Source organism: Callionymus lyra, chromosome 12, assembly GCF_982586985.1.
Source record: "Callionymus lyra chromosome 12, fCalLyr1.hap1.1, whole genome shotgun sequence".
NCBI classification, from domain to species: domain Eukaryota; kingdom Metazoa; phylum Chordata; class Actinopteri; order Syngnathiformes; family Callionymidae; genus Callionymus; species Callionymus lyra.
In genome coordinates this window covers 13,544,180-13,560,728 of record NC_141829.1, presented here as the reverse complement: position 1 = coordinate 13,560,728, position 16,549 = coordinate 13,544,180, and the positions used below count along the sequence as shown (strand labels likewise).

Here is a 16,549-nt window from a genome sequence, read left to right as displayed (position 1 = left end):
GAAGGAGGCGTTATTGGAGATGGTGCTGACATACATGGTGAATGACTCAAAGTAAACATGTTGGATAAAGAAGGAGGAGAAGAAAGACGAAAGGATTCATGAGTGGAAAGATGGATGAAGGAGGAGACCCTGGTGCAGCTCCTATAACCGGAAATGATGCTCAAAATGGAGAGATGTTCATTTTTTTTAGATATAGAAAAAGTAACAAAGTAACTTTCTTTTTTTAAATAAATCTGCTTAAAAAAGATCCATTTTTTCACAAGGGGAAAGATGTTTTTTCCTTCCTTTAATTGGGAAAAGATAAGGCAGTCTTTAAAATAAATTCTAAACAAGGATTCTTTAACTTGCTTGAAAAAACAACAAGTTTTCACACGTACCAGATTAGTTTAATTACGTAAATGTGTTGTTCAGGTATTTTTTTCCAACTGATTCGTACCAATTAAAGTAGTACAGATGTTTTTATTTTTTGTTTGAAATGATCATTTGCACTGTTTAATATAATCTTTGGTTTGGTTATTTATATATTTGATTATTTGTCTGTTTTTGAAGAGTATTTTAGTGTATTTTTGTTTATTATTATGGGAGGAGAAACACTTATAAATGTGCAATACTGCAGTTTGTGAATGGCAACGTTTTCATAAGTCCTTTCCCGACTACATAATACTTCCCCCGGTTACATAATATCAGGAATTTCCGACACATTCCGACTCGTTGTGTGGATTAAAAAAAAAAAAAAAAAGGAACTCTTGTGCCCGAGGCTACGCGAGGGCAAGATGACATTGGATACTTTCTTCCCACAGCTTCAATGGCTTTAGCGCTCGTGTGTTAAAACCATCTTGTTAAGCTGCTGAATTAAATGAACCTTGTGGGAACCATCTGTCTACCGCCCTGGCTTTATTCTCTGAATGAGACGGGCGGCTGAATGAGAGAAGAAAAGAGTCCCAAAAAAAAAAAACGCATTAAAGACAATGGTAAACGAACAATGGTACGGGTCGTAATCCCGACCGAAACAAACTGCAAACTTTTTTTTTTAAATAATCGTCGTCATTGACAGAAATGACTCAGCAGTCGGGTCGGAAAAGATGATTATGCTTCATAATCAGGAGCTTTCCCAGTGTAATGGAGGGCCTACAAAAGCACGATAAAGCGCTGAAGTGGATCCAGAGCGCGAGGGGGCAGATCCCCCCTGACGGACGAGCCAGCCGGCCTGGCAGCCCGCCGACCAATGGACATCTCACATCTGCATGTAAGCCGGGCGCACAGCGCTGTTGGCCGGCTCCTCACATAAATGCATCATTGATTGCCATTTGGTAAGCCATTAATCCATCTAAATGGAATCTAGAATGAGGACCATTCAAAAAAAAAAAAAATCATGCAATTTAAAGTAATCCTTTCAGAGCCGAGACAGAAAGATTCCAGCTCTAAGCAGCGGTTCTGCAGTCTTCGTAAATAGATAACAGGGATGTTCAAGCGCTCGGGAAAAAAACATACCTCGTCCGATCCGGAGCCGAAGATGAGCAGGTCGAAGGGTATGGCCGCCACCATGTCGATAAGGAACCAGCCCTTGAAGTAATGGATGGCGATCTTGGCCGGGTGGCTGACCACCTCCTCGTTCTGGTTGACGTAGGTGGTCCTGAAGTTGATGAGGATGTCGATGATGAACATGATGTCCACCATCAGGTCCACCACGTTGAGCGGGCTGCAGGAGTAGCCGCACTCGCGCCTCTTCTGCTCCTCCTGGTCGTTGAGGAGGAAGGCGGCGGAGTACGGCGTGAGGATGGCCGTGTAGATGACCAGCAGCAGGATCAGCCAGTCCCACACCGCCTTGAAGGGGCTGTAGTGCAGGATGGTGAACTTGTCGATGCGGGTCGTCTGGAGTTTGTACTCCGGCAGCACGTCCGCTCCGAGAGACAGAACCTGGATTTGGAAAAAAAATAATCTTTTTTGTATTCCATTATTGCGGTTGAAAGCCTATCCCAGCTACTAAGGGCGAGAGGCAGGAGACTCTCTGAACAGGGTCACACAAATAGTAAGTAAGTAAGTAAGTAAGTAATATTTATTTATATAGCGCTTTTCGAGACCAGGGTCACAAAGCACTTAAACAATCAAAACAATACTCAAAAAAATACTCCCACCTTAAGTCATCAATGTACGTTTTTGGACTTTGGGAGGAAACCAGAGTGCCCGGAGTAAACCCACCCATGCACAAGGAAACATACAAACTCGCAGATTCATAAATATTTTGGTGAAAATATTAACAATAATGTTTAAAATAAAGACAGTCAAGTGACGCAATATTACGACTGATGAATCCTGTTTATCATTCTGTTCCCAAAATAGCTCAAAAACGGAGTTAAAATGACATTAATGGGATTGGACAACAGGACAATTTATATATTATTTCATCTACTAAAAATGTAGATGATGGGAAAATGTTCAAAATATGAACTTTTCAAAGTGAGTATTTAAGTAGTAAATAATACAAAACAAAAACGTGAGGCATTAAAAAAACAAGGAGCAATAATCTTAGAAGAAGGACAAAGATTTTACATAAAATAAACGTTTTGTCTCAATAATTAAAAAACCCTGGAAAAGAAAAACATTGTTTTATATGAAACAAATTATGCATTTCAGGGGAAAATATTGAGACACACATCATACATCATTTGTCTAAAATAATATACAATTATTTTAAAGGAAAACATGTCAGTACACAAATATCTTTTAAAAGATAATTGTGGTAGATATGAATTATGCACAGAACCCCCCCTAAATATAAAGGGTATAAATGTTACACAGAAAAAAAGTTAAATATTGATACAATAGGAATTTTAGCTCAAATGACAATAAAATAAGGCAGAATATTTTCAGTAAATATATATATGGAAAGGAAAAAACTGTCATAACATATAAATAATTTTGAAAGATATCAACCAAATACGCATTTAAGGGAAAACCCCCTCGGTTGTAAATTTTACCCCAAAAAATAAAAAAAATATTGATACAATGAGAATTTGATTTAAAAAATGGTGATAAAAAGCAATTATCTCAAGCAGTACAAAGTAAAAACCTCCAAAATATAAACCTTGTAAATGTTTCACATAAAAAAAGCCCAAATATTGAGACAAAGAGAATTTATTTTAAATTACAATAAGAAGCAAGAATCTCAAAAGTAAGGATAATATTTTTTGTTCAGATTATTTGCATAAAATAATATACAACTCTGGGAAAATGACATCAATTGTTTTGAAAAATATGGAACAAAAATACTCAATTAACAGAAAAATTCTTGATATAATGAATGAATATAACAGTTTCAAAAATGTGGACGATGAAAAAAATGATGTTGAGGTAGAAGCAGAAGACGACTGTGATAACAAATACCTCAGTATCAAAGAGGTTGAATTAAACAAGAGCAATTTAAACGTGGCACTTGCTAACAGGAGCTGGTTATTTAAGGTCAAAGGTCAAAAGCCAGCACTTTGACCAAGTGAGTGTAGTACCAGGATCATTAAATGTTTGACATTTAAAAAAGCGTGAAGGGTTGACATTTACCGAGAACACAGGCCGGTCTCCCAAACCCTCAATAAAGACCTGGAACCTTTTTAATGCAGTGGTTTGCTGAGTGAGCGCGAACGCCATGAACCAGATCAGAGCTGGTGACGGGAGATGATGCAGTGCTTGCAGCTGGAGGAGCCCGGAGTCATTTCTCTGCTGTGTTTAACAGCTTCTCAGCCCAGCAGATACTTTCTTGGGTCTATTTCATCGAGTGGTTCTTTGGCTTCGTTGTAATGAAGACACAAAAAAGTAGGGGTTGGAGCACAGAAGTATATCAGAGCCATCAGAATATTGTAGGGTTTAATTTAGCAGTTCAACTGTCAAAACCTTGAATTTATTTATTGAAATGTTGTATATTTTAAGCATTTAATTATTTTTTTTAAATAATTAAATTCAATAACAATTAGTATTAGTTTGTTTTATTACAAATTAGTATTGCATTAGCATTAATATTCATTTTTATTTATTATTTTAATTGAATTGAATATGAATATTTATATGAATATTAAAAGGATCATTTTGTTATTACATTGACACAATACTTTTATATTTAATTAAAAATAATACTAATTAAAATTGAATTTAGAAAAGTATTTTTTAATTTGATGGAATTATAAAATCACACTATAAAGTGTCGATTCATGATGGAACTATAATTTTTATATTGAATTTAAAAGATTCTATATAATTAAAATTACGTTACAACTGGATCTGCAGCTTGTGATCCATGTGTTTGTGTCTTCTTGTTAGTCCATTGTAACAGTTTATTTTTGTTTATTTTTTATAAGGAGCTGTCTGGCCTGCAGTTGATACAAAACTCTACAGTGAGAATTCTGACCTGCTCTAGTAGAAGAACTCACATTTCCCCCCGATCCTTAAAACTTTGCATTGGCTGCCAGTTTCTTTCAGGATACATTTTTAAATGCTGGCTCTTACTTTCAGATCTATTCAGGCTCCTCCTTACATCAGTGATCTGATCCGGTCTTACACCCCAGCTCGGGCTCTGAGGTCTGTGGATCAGAATCTACTGATGGTTCCTGAACACACTTCCGGACCAGAGAAGAGAACTGGGACTTCTGTCTTATGTGTCTTGATCTTTCAAGTATATATTTTGACTGTGTATTGTTTTGATTGTTGAAGCGCTTTGTGACCCTAGAATCACGCTTTACAAATAACCATTACTTACTTACAATTACCTACAAGAGTTACTTGGAACGTCCATTTTCCTTCTTTTTTTTCCAAAATTTCTGTTAAGAATTACATCAATTAACTCATCATACAAAACAGAAAATCTTTTCCAGCTTAAGGTTGCCACAGAAACGCATCAAGACAAGAGCTTTTCGCTAAATATTCCATTAGAATCTGCACAAAATGAAGAAAAATGTTCAGTAAATTATGGATTTATTACGAAATAAAAAGAATTCATCCATCTTCTACCATTACAGAAAGAAATCCTGGCAAAGTCTGGTATAATTACAACAAAAACAACTTAAAATAGCGTCTTTATCTGGCAGTTGCACGACATATGACACATGCTGCGAACAACAACTCAGTCCAGCAGGTAAAAACACGTCCTCGACTTCCTGAATAATCGCTGACTCAGCTAGAGATCGGACCAATGTTTTAATTACCAGAGGATTTAAAAAAAAAAAAAAAAAAGGTCGTCTTATCTCTAATGATCTGTGCAGTGCATCCAATTTTAATCCAATCTGTGTTTAAATAATTGGAGGTTGTTGGAGCAATCCCGCCTCGCCTCAGTGAGCAAGAGAGGATATCTCATAAAACTGTCATGGTGGATATGTTTCATGTAAGTCTGTTACAGTCCAATATGAGCTGCTCTGAGTGTGGTCGGCGAGTATTAACTCCTGACAAACACGTCTTCAGATTTCTTCCGACTGCGTTATGATGAGGAAATGTTGCGACTGTTTATTTCTTTCAAGATTTTGGTTCACGTTGCTCTGTGTCTGGATCCCTGCGGAGTCATTTAGCAGAACAAGCCAAGAGCTTGAATGAAAAACATTGTCAGCGTTTCCCAGGAGATGTTTAGAGACCAACACGAGTATATTTCTACCATGAGGACACCTAGGAGGACCAAGGTCAGAGGTCACGACAAGACTCACTTTAGTTAAGTGCTATTCAGTCCAAACATTGTTTTATCCCTTTTTTTCCTTGCAAAATTATTTGAATGAAAAAAACAGAACGGATCAAATACAGTTTTTCAATTTAAAAAAAATTAGTTATTTGACTAAAAACTGCAGTATATATTAAATATATTATATCGATATTAAAAAAAATGTGTACACTTTGTCGATATTACACAGCATTGAGTCGAGTTTTTCTTTTTCTTAAAATATTTTTTATATATATATTTTTTTTATCAAAGTTCTCTAATGGTTTATAGTTTAATAAAGTGTGTATAAAATAAAATAATTTGTTATTTATTATTTACGATTAACACAAAAATATCCACAGCGTTTTTTCATTTTTGTGTTGCAAATAAACCTAAAGCTGCTAGATGGCAGCAATCATTACATCGTTTGTAACTATAGGAGCAATTAAATATCATGACGGCAATGACTGAGGACAAGAGGATACAGTCGATTTCCAGCAGATTTTAAACCTGATATTTGGACATATTTTGGTTTCAAAACAAATTAAAGTAGTTACAACTTCATCAAGAGTCATGTGGTCTGTAAATTCTGCAACACCAGAGTCAAGTACTCGACAATACTACAAATATATCCTTGTTACTACAGTATCACGATATATCGTATCATTGTCAGTGTATCGTGATACATATCCAACACATGATTCTTGCCAATACACACCCTTTATTCATAGTAAAACCAAAATCCTGCAAAACTTTTGCAAAGAACAAAATATGCTATTTGATTTGAATTCCAGATAGCTATTGAGATTTACTTTTAGTATTGCAATACTGTGGAACAAACTTAATTTTAGTTATGTATCTACTATCCATCGACTATCACACCATCTTTCTGTCTCACGAAAGAAAACACAGCGTCAGAAAATTCTAATTTTATTTACTTTTTTTCATATTACAATACTGAGAAACAATACCAAATGTAAACTTACTATCTAGTTAGCATCCTTGGGGTGGTAAGTCCTAGCTTACTTATGGCGCTACATGCTAAACTACATGTTGATCCCGAACATTTTTAGCACCATGGTTTAATTTCGGCAGAATATTGTCAAACTGACCACCAACATAAATCATATAGAGTTTGTGTTTCACTCATTTTTACTAGTTTTAAGGTATATTTTTAGTAGTAGAGTAAACTTGACTGAACCGAGCAACTTGAGTTCTCAAGAATCATAGACTAATCTTACAAAATTGTTTAAGAACCAAACACCTTTCAGGCAGTTTTAATATAAATTATCATTTCGATCTCTCACGGCCAGGTACAGATCCCCTGACCAGAGGTTAGGGACCACTGTGCAAAACCACTGTCAATAGCTTTGGATTAAAACGACCAGTAATAAAACGCTTATTTTTAAAATAAACATAACATTTCCAAAACCATATACAGTAAATATACATCGTTTTGTTAAACATATGAAGAAAACATTGAAGGAGGTGAAATATTAAATGTTGAAAAACTGAAGCTCAATCATCCAAAAAGAGTCGTGCATTTTTATTTTTATTTTTTTTTACCAGAAACTAGTTCAGAGACGTGAGACATATTCTCTCTGGAGGTTTAGGTTTTTTATTATTTAAATGAATATATTTCCTTCATTAGAAAAGTTTCGAGAGGATTTCTGGCCGCCTGGTATTTTTCCATTTTTATTTTCCCTCTGTTTTTGGAAACTTCGACTGTCTCGTTAGCAAAGCAACAGCCAACCCGAGTGTGACAGGAGATGGTTCGACTCCTTCAAAATCAAACGTGTCCGACGCCGACTTCCTCCAATACATTAGGTCAAAAAATAAGCATCAGTACGTCTGCAAAGTTTTCCCAACAACTACCTATAATTGCTTTTCAACTGGTGAAAACATGACTTGATGAAAGTGCTTTTGAATTATTCAGTGTGCAGAGAAATTCCAGCTCCTTACTCTGTTTTGGTTTTTCCAAGACACACTTGACAAAGAAAAGAGGAAATGGGCGAATAAGCGAGGTTGAGGATGGAGTGTCCTGCTGTTGGTTATATATTCCCCCGTGTTCAGCACATGAATTATAGATTTGGCAGCGCTAACAGTCAGGAAGTAGATGCCCCCCGTTCACGTCTCGGTGGGGTCTCCAGACTGCAGGCAGCATGGAAAGACGACGGTCTAATCATCGTGATGGTTTGTCCTTATTTATAAATGAGAGCGATGCGCTGAAAGATGTGGAAATGGAGCGTCTCATGACCCACTCCTGTGTCCGGATCAGAGGTCTGACGGAGCAGCTTGTCAGTGGACACCGCTGGACGGATTATATAAGCCGTTTAACTATGAAGCCTTAGATCGAATCAAATATTTAATGTCACGTCAACTCTTTCCTAAAGCCATTCGTTATTATTACACAGCTTTGGAATTTTGTCATGGAAGAAGAAATTGTTTTATTTTTTATTTACATTTCTTTGTTGCTCTTAAATTAGAGGTAGTTATGCGTGAAATACAGTGAAGTTGTGAGTGTAATAGTCGTTTATGTTGTCGATGTTTCCGTTGTTGCTATTAAAACCTGACGGTTTCACTGTTCATTAGTAGTTGTTGTAGTAGAACTTATGCGATTGTAATCTCTGTCTTTTAGCAAAAAAACACAAAAACTAGTTAAAAGATCTCAATGACATTTTCAGTAGTTTTCTTGTCATGAATTACCATCTGGATCCAAGAATCTTTGAAAGGTTTGGTATGTGATCGTCATGTGGTTAGCTCACTGGCACTCAAATTTCTACAAAATTTTGAGGAATAAGTGGTTTTGTTTAGTTTTGAATCACTATCTGAGTCCGAACATTTTTTTAAACTGGTATGTGATTAGTATGTTATTATCTGTAGGTCTGTTAACAAAATACCTCAAAAACAAACTGACAGATTTCACTGTCATTTTCAGAGAGTATGTGTTTTCTATTTACAATAATAAAAATAAATACATTTAAAAATAATTTACACAGCTCAATGGAAATTTCAGAAAAAGTTGTTTTATTTTGAATCACTATCTGAATCCGAACATTTTTTAAAGGTTCGGTATGTGACCCTGATGTGATTAGCTTACTGTCCGAAAATAACTAAAAAAGGAATTAACTAACACATTTCAAAAAACATTTTCAGGAAAATTAAGTTTCATTCTGTATAACCATCTCGATCCCAAAGGTATGAAGTTTCATTTTAATGTGATAAGTTATTGGTCTGTCAGCAAAATAATTAATTAAAAAATTTCAATCAAATTTTCAGAATTATTTTATTTCTTTTTTTATTCCGAATATCCATCTGGATCCACAAATATTTTAAAGGTTTAGTTTGCTCAAAGAACTTTAAAGGGTTGTCAGAAGTCTTGCTGTCCAATCAGCATTTCAAATGCTAAAAAAGATTTCAAATTAAACAAAAGTATTACATTTGGGGCGAAAATATTGGATTAAAAAAAAGGTGGAAAATGATCAGCTTTGTCTTAGTTTGTGTTTCATTTAGAGTTTTTCTAGTTTTACTTTTTAATATTTATTTCTGTAGATCAGAATTAAAGCCATTTTTAAATGCATCGAGGATTGTTTTATGCCATGAATATAAATTTAAAAATAGCTTATAAGTTAATACCGTTTATAAAGACACCACAGTGAGACTCATAGCAATGAAAAGAAATAGTTCTTTAATTGTTATCCAAGAACAATTGGGTCTATTTTTAAAACTCTATACCGGGAGATAAAGAGTGGATTATTAGTTATTAATACATGTAATGCTCAAGTACACCGAGCTGCTTTTCTTCGAACCGTGAGTGGGTCCAGGAGGCACATTTGTATGAGCGACAGCGTGATGGACGTGACGGACGTCCTTGACTTGTCACTAAACCAGTCGACAACGTGACGTGATGCGTTTCACGAAGGGAGCTCGACCTCGCGGGCCTGTAGGTGCACATTGATTTGTTAAAATTAAACACAATTTTCATCACTTCATTTATCTTCCTTAAGCAATTAGCCGAGCAAGACAGTGAACCCCCCCCCCCCCCCCCCACACACGTCTTCCTTACACTCTGCATACATTTATGGTCTCAGCTGGTGGCTGCAGCTTCTCATTTGAAATAAATCATGTTCAACACAGAACCTCAATTTTACTACATTAATATGAATCACGCCATGAAATTACGTGTCAATTGAAGATGTTGAATTTAATATTTTTGGGGGTGATTTACAAGCCAACTTCCCCGTGTTTACGAACCAAAACTGTGCAAATACTTCATCACATATGGTGACGAACCTAAATGTGAGACGTTTTAATCTCACCTGAGGTTAAGTGATTTATGATGTTCAAAATGATGCATCGTCTTCTACGACAGCTTTAAGATAAAAAAAACAACAAAAAAACAAATGTGAAAGTATGTTTTCTGCTACTTCTGCTGCCTCTGTGAACCTGCCTCTCACCCTTAGTAGCTGGGAAAGACTCCACCCCTCCTTCCCTGTGACATTGATACACAGATCGGTGGGGAGAAATGATTCTGTTATTTTTAGAGGTGTGTATTGACAAGAATCTGGTGATACGATACAGTGGCAACAATATGATATATTGTTATACTGTAGTAACAAGGATATATTTGTAGTATTGTCGAGTACTCAACTCTAGTGTTGCAGAATTTACAGACCACATGACTCTTGACGAAGTCGTAACTACTTTCATTAGTTTTGAAACCAAAATACGTCCAAACATCAGCTTTAAAAAGCTGCTGGAGTCGACTGTATCCTCTTGTCCTCAGTCATCACTGGGATCTTGCAGGATTTTATTGTTCCTTTACCGTGGGAAGTACTGGACGATGCTATCTGGCGGACAGAAGTTTAATTGCAAGAAAAATGAACGAACACTGCATATATACGAGTGTAAATTGTAAATTCAAAATTATACACACTTTGTTAAAAAACAAACCAACAAAGTACTATGATGCAAAATTAAATATGATTTGAAAGCTGGAAAAAAATAATAAGGTATTGTGAAGAAAAACGCTATCACGATATTTAAGTGCATATATATATATTCATACACTCTTTAAAAAATAAGTGAGTAAGTGAGTTCTTAGATCATCCACACTGTGGCAGATTTAGAACCTTCACTTTCAAATATTGTTAGTTTTGCGGCTATCAGAAACCCACTAGTGTGTATTCAGGCTTCAAGTGAGCTTATAGAGTACTAGTTAAATTACTTTTTATGAGATATGAGATTTTCATTTTATGAGATTTTTATAAGATACAAAACCGCAAAAAATATTTAAAATGAAAAATACAAAGACTATGTAAACATATTTTTTTAACATTTTATTGTCCCTTTAATCTGCATGGACGACAGGGTGCTGGTGTAGTTTTCGACCAAAAGTGATGGTTTCCGAAAAATTTGAGGAAGCTGCAAAGTCCAAAATAGTTGGAGAACTTGCAACTTTTTATTTATATATTTTCAATATTTTAGCTTCTAATTCAGTCCTAAACCTAAATGATAAAAAGAACAATTGAGTCACTGATAAAAAGTCAGTAGTTAGTGCACGACCTTTTAGATCAAACAAAAAGGATTATTCCACAGATCAAAGAGCAGTTCATGGTGGTCATTTTGAGCGTAAAAAGAAACTCTGTAGCACCCGTGAGTGTGGACTCAAGCGCCCTTTATTGATACAGATGATGTATCTGCGAAAACCACAGTTTTATCATGAGACCTAATCCTCAGATCAAAGCTCCCACTGATCCACCTAACAATGAGTCTATGATCCGTTCAAAGGATGCACGGCCTCACCTGTGTCACTTTCTCCGTCACGTTGTGCGTCCTGTCCTTGACCTTTGGCGCGATGATGGTTTTCTCCGACGTCGGCGGCGAGTGCGTCTTCTTATCTCCGGCCTCGTTGAAGTTGAGCGCGATCAGGGGGATCTTGTGGATGGTGCTGTACTTGTTGATGTTGGAGTCCGACGTGGAGCTGAGCAGGCTGGACTTCACGTGGTTCAGAGGACCTGGAGGTGCAGAACCAGGACAGGATGAGAATGAATCGAGGATTTGCGGAGCTAATATTTATAGCAGCAAATAAAGAACAAATCTTTGCTTGTTGTTGCCATTTACCTTCAGCTTTGATCATCAAATCTAGCTGATTATATAAATATAAACGAGCTAATATTACAATATATGATATTAAAGGAAAATGTTAAAAAATGTAATTTAGAAAACAGTAAGAGATACAGACACACACAGAGACAGACATTCACACAGAGAGACAGAGATACACACAGAGAAAAAAAGCACAAAAACACACAAACAGAGCAACACACACAGAGGCACAAACACACAGACGTACATGGAGACAGACACGGAGAGAAATAGACAGACACAAAGACACACACAGACACACAAAACACAGACAAAAAGAAAAACACACGGATAGACACACAAATAGAGACAAACACACAGAGAGACAGACATACACACAGAGAGACAGACACACAAACAGAAAAAAACATACACAGACGGACACACAAACAGAGACAGACATACAAAGAGACAAAGGCACAAAAACACACAAACAGAGCAACACACACAGAGGCCAAAACTCGCAGACGACGTACATGGAGACAGACAAACAGAGCAACACACACAGATTGACAAACTCACAGACACACACCAAGAGACACGCACACACACTGCCACACAACCAGAGACACACACAGACAAACACATGTACACACACACAGACAGACACATGTACACACAACCAGAGACACACACAGACACACACACACACACACACACACACACACACACACACACACACACAGACAGACAGACACATGTACACACAACCAGAAACACACATACACACACACACAGACAGACACATGTACACACAACCAGAGACACACACAGACACACACACACACACACAAACACAGATAGACACATGTACACACAACCAGAAACACACATACACACACACAGACAGACACATGTACACACAACCAGAGACACACACAGACACACACACGTACACACACACACAGACAGACACATGTACACACAACCAGAAACACACATACACACACACAGACAGACACATGTACACACACCAAGAGACACGCGCACACACACACACACACACACACACACAAACACAGACACACACAGAAACACTAAGACATAAACACCTGTGTTAGCTTGTCGATCTCTGTAGCCACCTTTACAGTTGGCGCTGTAACCTTCGATCTCATGGGCCGACGACGCCCGCCTCATGCTGCTGACGCTCCCTCGGGGGAAGGTGTTGGACAGCGACGTGGACGACTGATGGAGGTCCGTCTCGTACAACTTCTCCCACGGCAGCTTCGGGGACGAGTGGTCGACCGGCTCCGGGCCCACGCTGGCCTGGGACGAGCGTCGGCTGGAGCCGATGAGGGCGTGCCGGTCGTTGGCCTCGATGGGACTGCAGATGCTCTTGGTGGGCGACGGGAAGCTCTGCAGCGCCAGCGAGTCCTCGTGGTCCTTCGGCGAGTCCACCATCACGGCATCCGGATCCTCTTGCGGCAGAGACTGCTGTTTGGTGTTCATGAGACTCAGAGCGGCCTGGCGGAAGCGGAAGAATCTGCTCCTTCCTGGGACAGAAGAAATAGGGAAATAGGAAATTAGGGGCCACTGCTCGATATGACATCACAAAGTATAGGTTTTTTCAATTAACCGAGTTTAGAAAGTCTATAAAATCTGAAATACAGAATGATTTTCTTTAACCCTTGTGTTATCTCGGGGGTCAAGGTGACCCGAACTTGACCCCCAGAGATAAAACAAGGGTTAAAAAGTTGGTCTTCGTAAAAGCATCCAAAACACGGGTTTGAAACGAGTTTAACATTTGGGGTAATACTAGGGTTGTTAAATAATATCGAAATGGCAATATTTACACAATAACACAATTAATAATTAACATATTAATACACAATTTTTACGATTAAAATTCAAATATTCACGGCATTTGTGCATTTTTCTGTTGCCATTAAACTTCCGCCCACTAGATGGCATCAGTCGTTACGCCCTCTGCTGCTAAATAAACACTGAAATGTTAGAAAACCCTGGAGATGACTGAGGACGAGAGGATACGGTCGACTTTGGCAGAGTTTAAAGCCAAGTCGTGTCACTGTGGCACACCTGAGATAACACAAGGGTTAAAAAGTGTGTCTTCGTAAAAGCTAGAACATCCAAAACACGGGTGTGAAACGAGTTGAAAATTTGGGATGATGAGTAGGGTTGTTGAATAATATCGAAATGGCAATATTTACACAACTACACAATTAATAATTAACATATTAATACACCATTTTTACGATTAAAATTCAAATATTCATGGCATTCTCGCATTTTTCTGTCGCCATTAAACTTCCGCCCACTAGATGGCATCAGTCGTTACGTCCTCTGCTGCTAAATAAACACTGAAATTTTACAAAAACCCCCGAAGATGACTGAGGACGAGAGGATACGGCCGACTTTGGCAGAGTTTAAAGCCAAGTCGTGTCACTGTGGCACACCTGAGATAACACAAGGGTTAAAAAGTGTGTCTTCGTAAAAGCTAAAAACATCCAAAACACGGGTGTGAAACGAGTTTAACATTTGGGGTGATGAGTAGGGTTGTTGAATAATATCGAAATGGCAATATTTACACAATAACACAATTAATAATTAACATATTAATACACCATTTTTACGATTAAAATTCAAATATTCACGGAATTCGCGCATTTTTCTGTCGCCATTAAACTTCCGCCCACTAGATGGCATCAGTCGTTAGGCCCTCTGCTGCTAAATAAACACTGAAATGTTAGAAAACCCCGGAGATGACTGAGGACGAGAGGATACGGTCGACTTTGGCAGAGTTTAAAGCCAAGTCGTGTCACTGTGGCACACCTGAGATAACACAAGGGTTAAAAAATGTGTCTTTGTAAAAGCTAAAAACATCCAAAACACGGGTGTGAAACGAGTTTAACATTTGGGATGATGAGTAGGGTTGTTAAATAATATTGAAATGGCAATATTTACACAATAACAGAATTAATAATTAACATATTAATACACCATTTTTACGTTTAAATTCAAATAGTCACGGCATTTGCGCATTTTTCTGTCGCCATTAAACTTCCGCCCACTAGATGGCATCAGTCGTTACGTCCTCTGCTGCTAAATAAACACTGAAATCTTAGAAAACCCTGGAGATGACTGAGGACGAGAGGATACAGACGACTTTGGCAGAGTTTAAAGCCAAGTCGGGTCACTGTGGAACACCTGAGATAACACAAGGGTTAAAAAGTGTGTCTTCGTAAAAGCAAGAACATCCAAAACACGGGTGTGAAACGAGTTGAAAATTTGGGGTGATGAGTAGGGTTGTTGAATAATATTGAAATGGAAATATTTACACAATAACAGAATTAATAATTAACATATTGATACACCATTTTTACAATTAAAATTCAAATATTCACAGCATTCGCGCATTTTTCTGTCGCCATTAAACATCCGCCCCCCTAGGTGGCAGCAGTCATCACATCCTCTGCTGCTAAATAAACACTGAAATCTTAGAAAACCCCGGAGATGACTGAGGACGAGAGGATACAGTCGACTTCTGCAGAGTTTAGAGCTGATGTTTGGATGTATTTAGGTTTAAAACAAATGAAAGCGGTTACGACTTCGACAACAGTCATGTGGTCTATAAATTCAAGTACTTGACAATACTACCAATATATCGTGGAAATATCGTATTGAAATACTGTATATCGTTGCCCCTGTATCGTGATACGTATTGTATTGCCAGATTCTTGTCAATACACACACTAATAATTAGGGCATAATTGTAACTATGAAATAAATGGAAATGTGGGTAAAAAAAAGATATTTAAAATGCTTTTAATTCACAAAACTTCAATTCCACTCCAGAGAGATCATTAAAACGTGAGAAGCTCCAGCAGATAAAGTGAAGCGAAAACATCAATTTGCGTACGACGTGATGTTCGAAGAGTCACATGACGCCGGTGGAGTCCGGAGGCGATGGTGCGATGCCTTCCAGCAGACGGTGAGGACAGCGAAGGGGTCAGTGGTTCTATCTGCAGCAAGTAGCAAAGTTTTGGTGCCGTGGGGTCGAGGGCGTTGCTTAGCAACAGCCTCGGCACAACAACAGGGGGCATGCAGTCATGTGGCCGTCGTGTCAGGTGAGCGAGAGAGGAATCCATGAACATCAGCAGAACGGGGTGACGGACGGCGTTTTCTGTTCTCGCTTGAAAATGAGAATTACATCTTTTTCTCGACAGCGTGTCGTGTAAGAACCTCTCGGTCTGCTGTGTTGACAAATGTAAACTGCATTAAAATCTGATAGTTTGTGTGTGTGTGTGTGTGTGTGTGGGGGGAGGTGTGTGGGGGTGTGTGGGGGTGTGTGTGTGCGTGTGTGTGTGTGTGTGTGTGTGTGTGTGTGTGTGCTGAGATCCCTCAGGGGCACAGAGGGCAACTAAGTAAGAAATACAATTTCGACAGAGTTGGTGTGTTTTGGTGAAAAAGTTGATATAATGACACATCCATAAGATTCTACACTGTATTAGTACTTCAACTATATTTCTTAAGGGCTGAGGAACCAGATCACAAGGTGTATTTTGAGAGAGAAATACTATGGAGCGTTGTGAAGTATTACTAGAGAACCTTGTCAAGTAGTATTACAGAGCGTTGTGCAGTAATACTACAGAGCCTTACCAAGAAATACTACAGAGCCTTGTGAAGTAATACTATAGAACCTTGCCAAGTAATAATTCAGAGTGTTGTGAAGTAATACTACAGAACCTTGCCAAGTAATACTACAGATCGTTGTGA

General features: G+C 37.9%; 1 protein-coding gene across 1 annotated transcript in view; it reads right to left on the bottom strand.

Moving 5' to 3' along the window:
• The window catches only part of kcnh7b (potassium channel, voltage gated eag related subfamily H, member 7b), a 68,562-nt gene that overhangs the window by 21,149 nt on the left and 30,864 nt on the right, over nucleotides 1-16,549 (bottom strand). The window contains exons 4-6 of the mRNA XM_087804412.1: nucleotides 12,868-13,308; nucleotides 11,474-11,685; nucleotides 1,492-1,917 (exon numbers count right to left, since the gene is read on the bottom strand). Of these exons, the coding sequence (XP_087660538.1) occupies nucleotides 1,492-1,917; nucleotides 11,474-11,685; nucleotides 12,868-13,308 (1,079 nt within the window). The remainder of the gene's footprint in view (nucleotides 1-1,491; nucleotides 1,918-11,473; nucleotides 11,686-12,867; nucleotides 13,309-16,549) is intronic.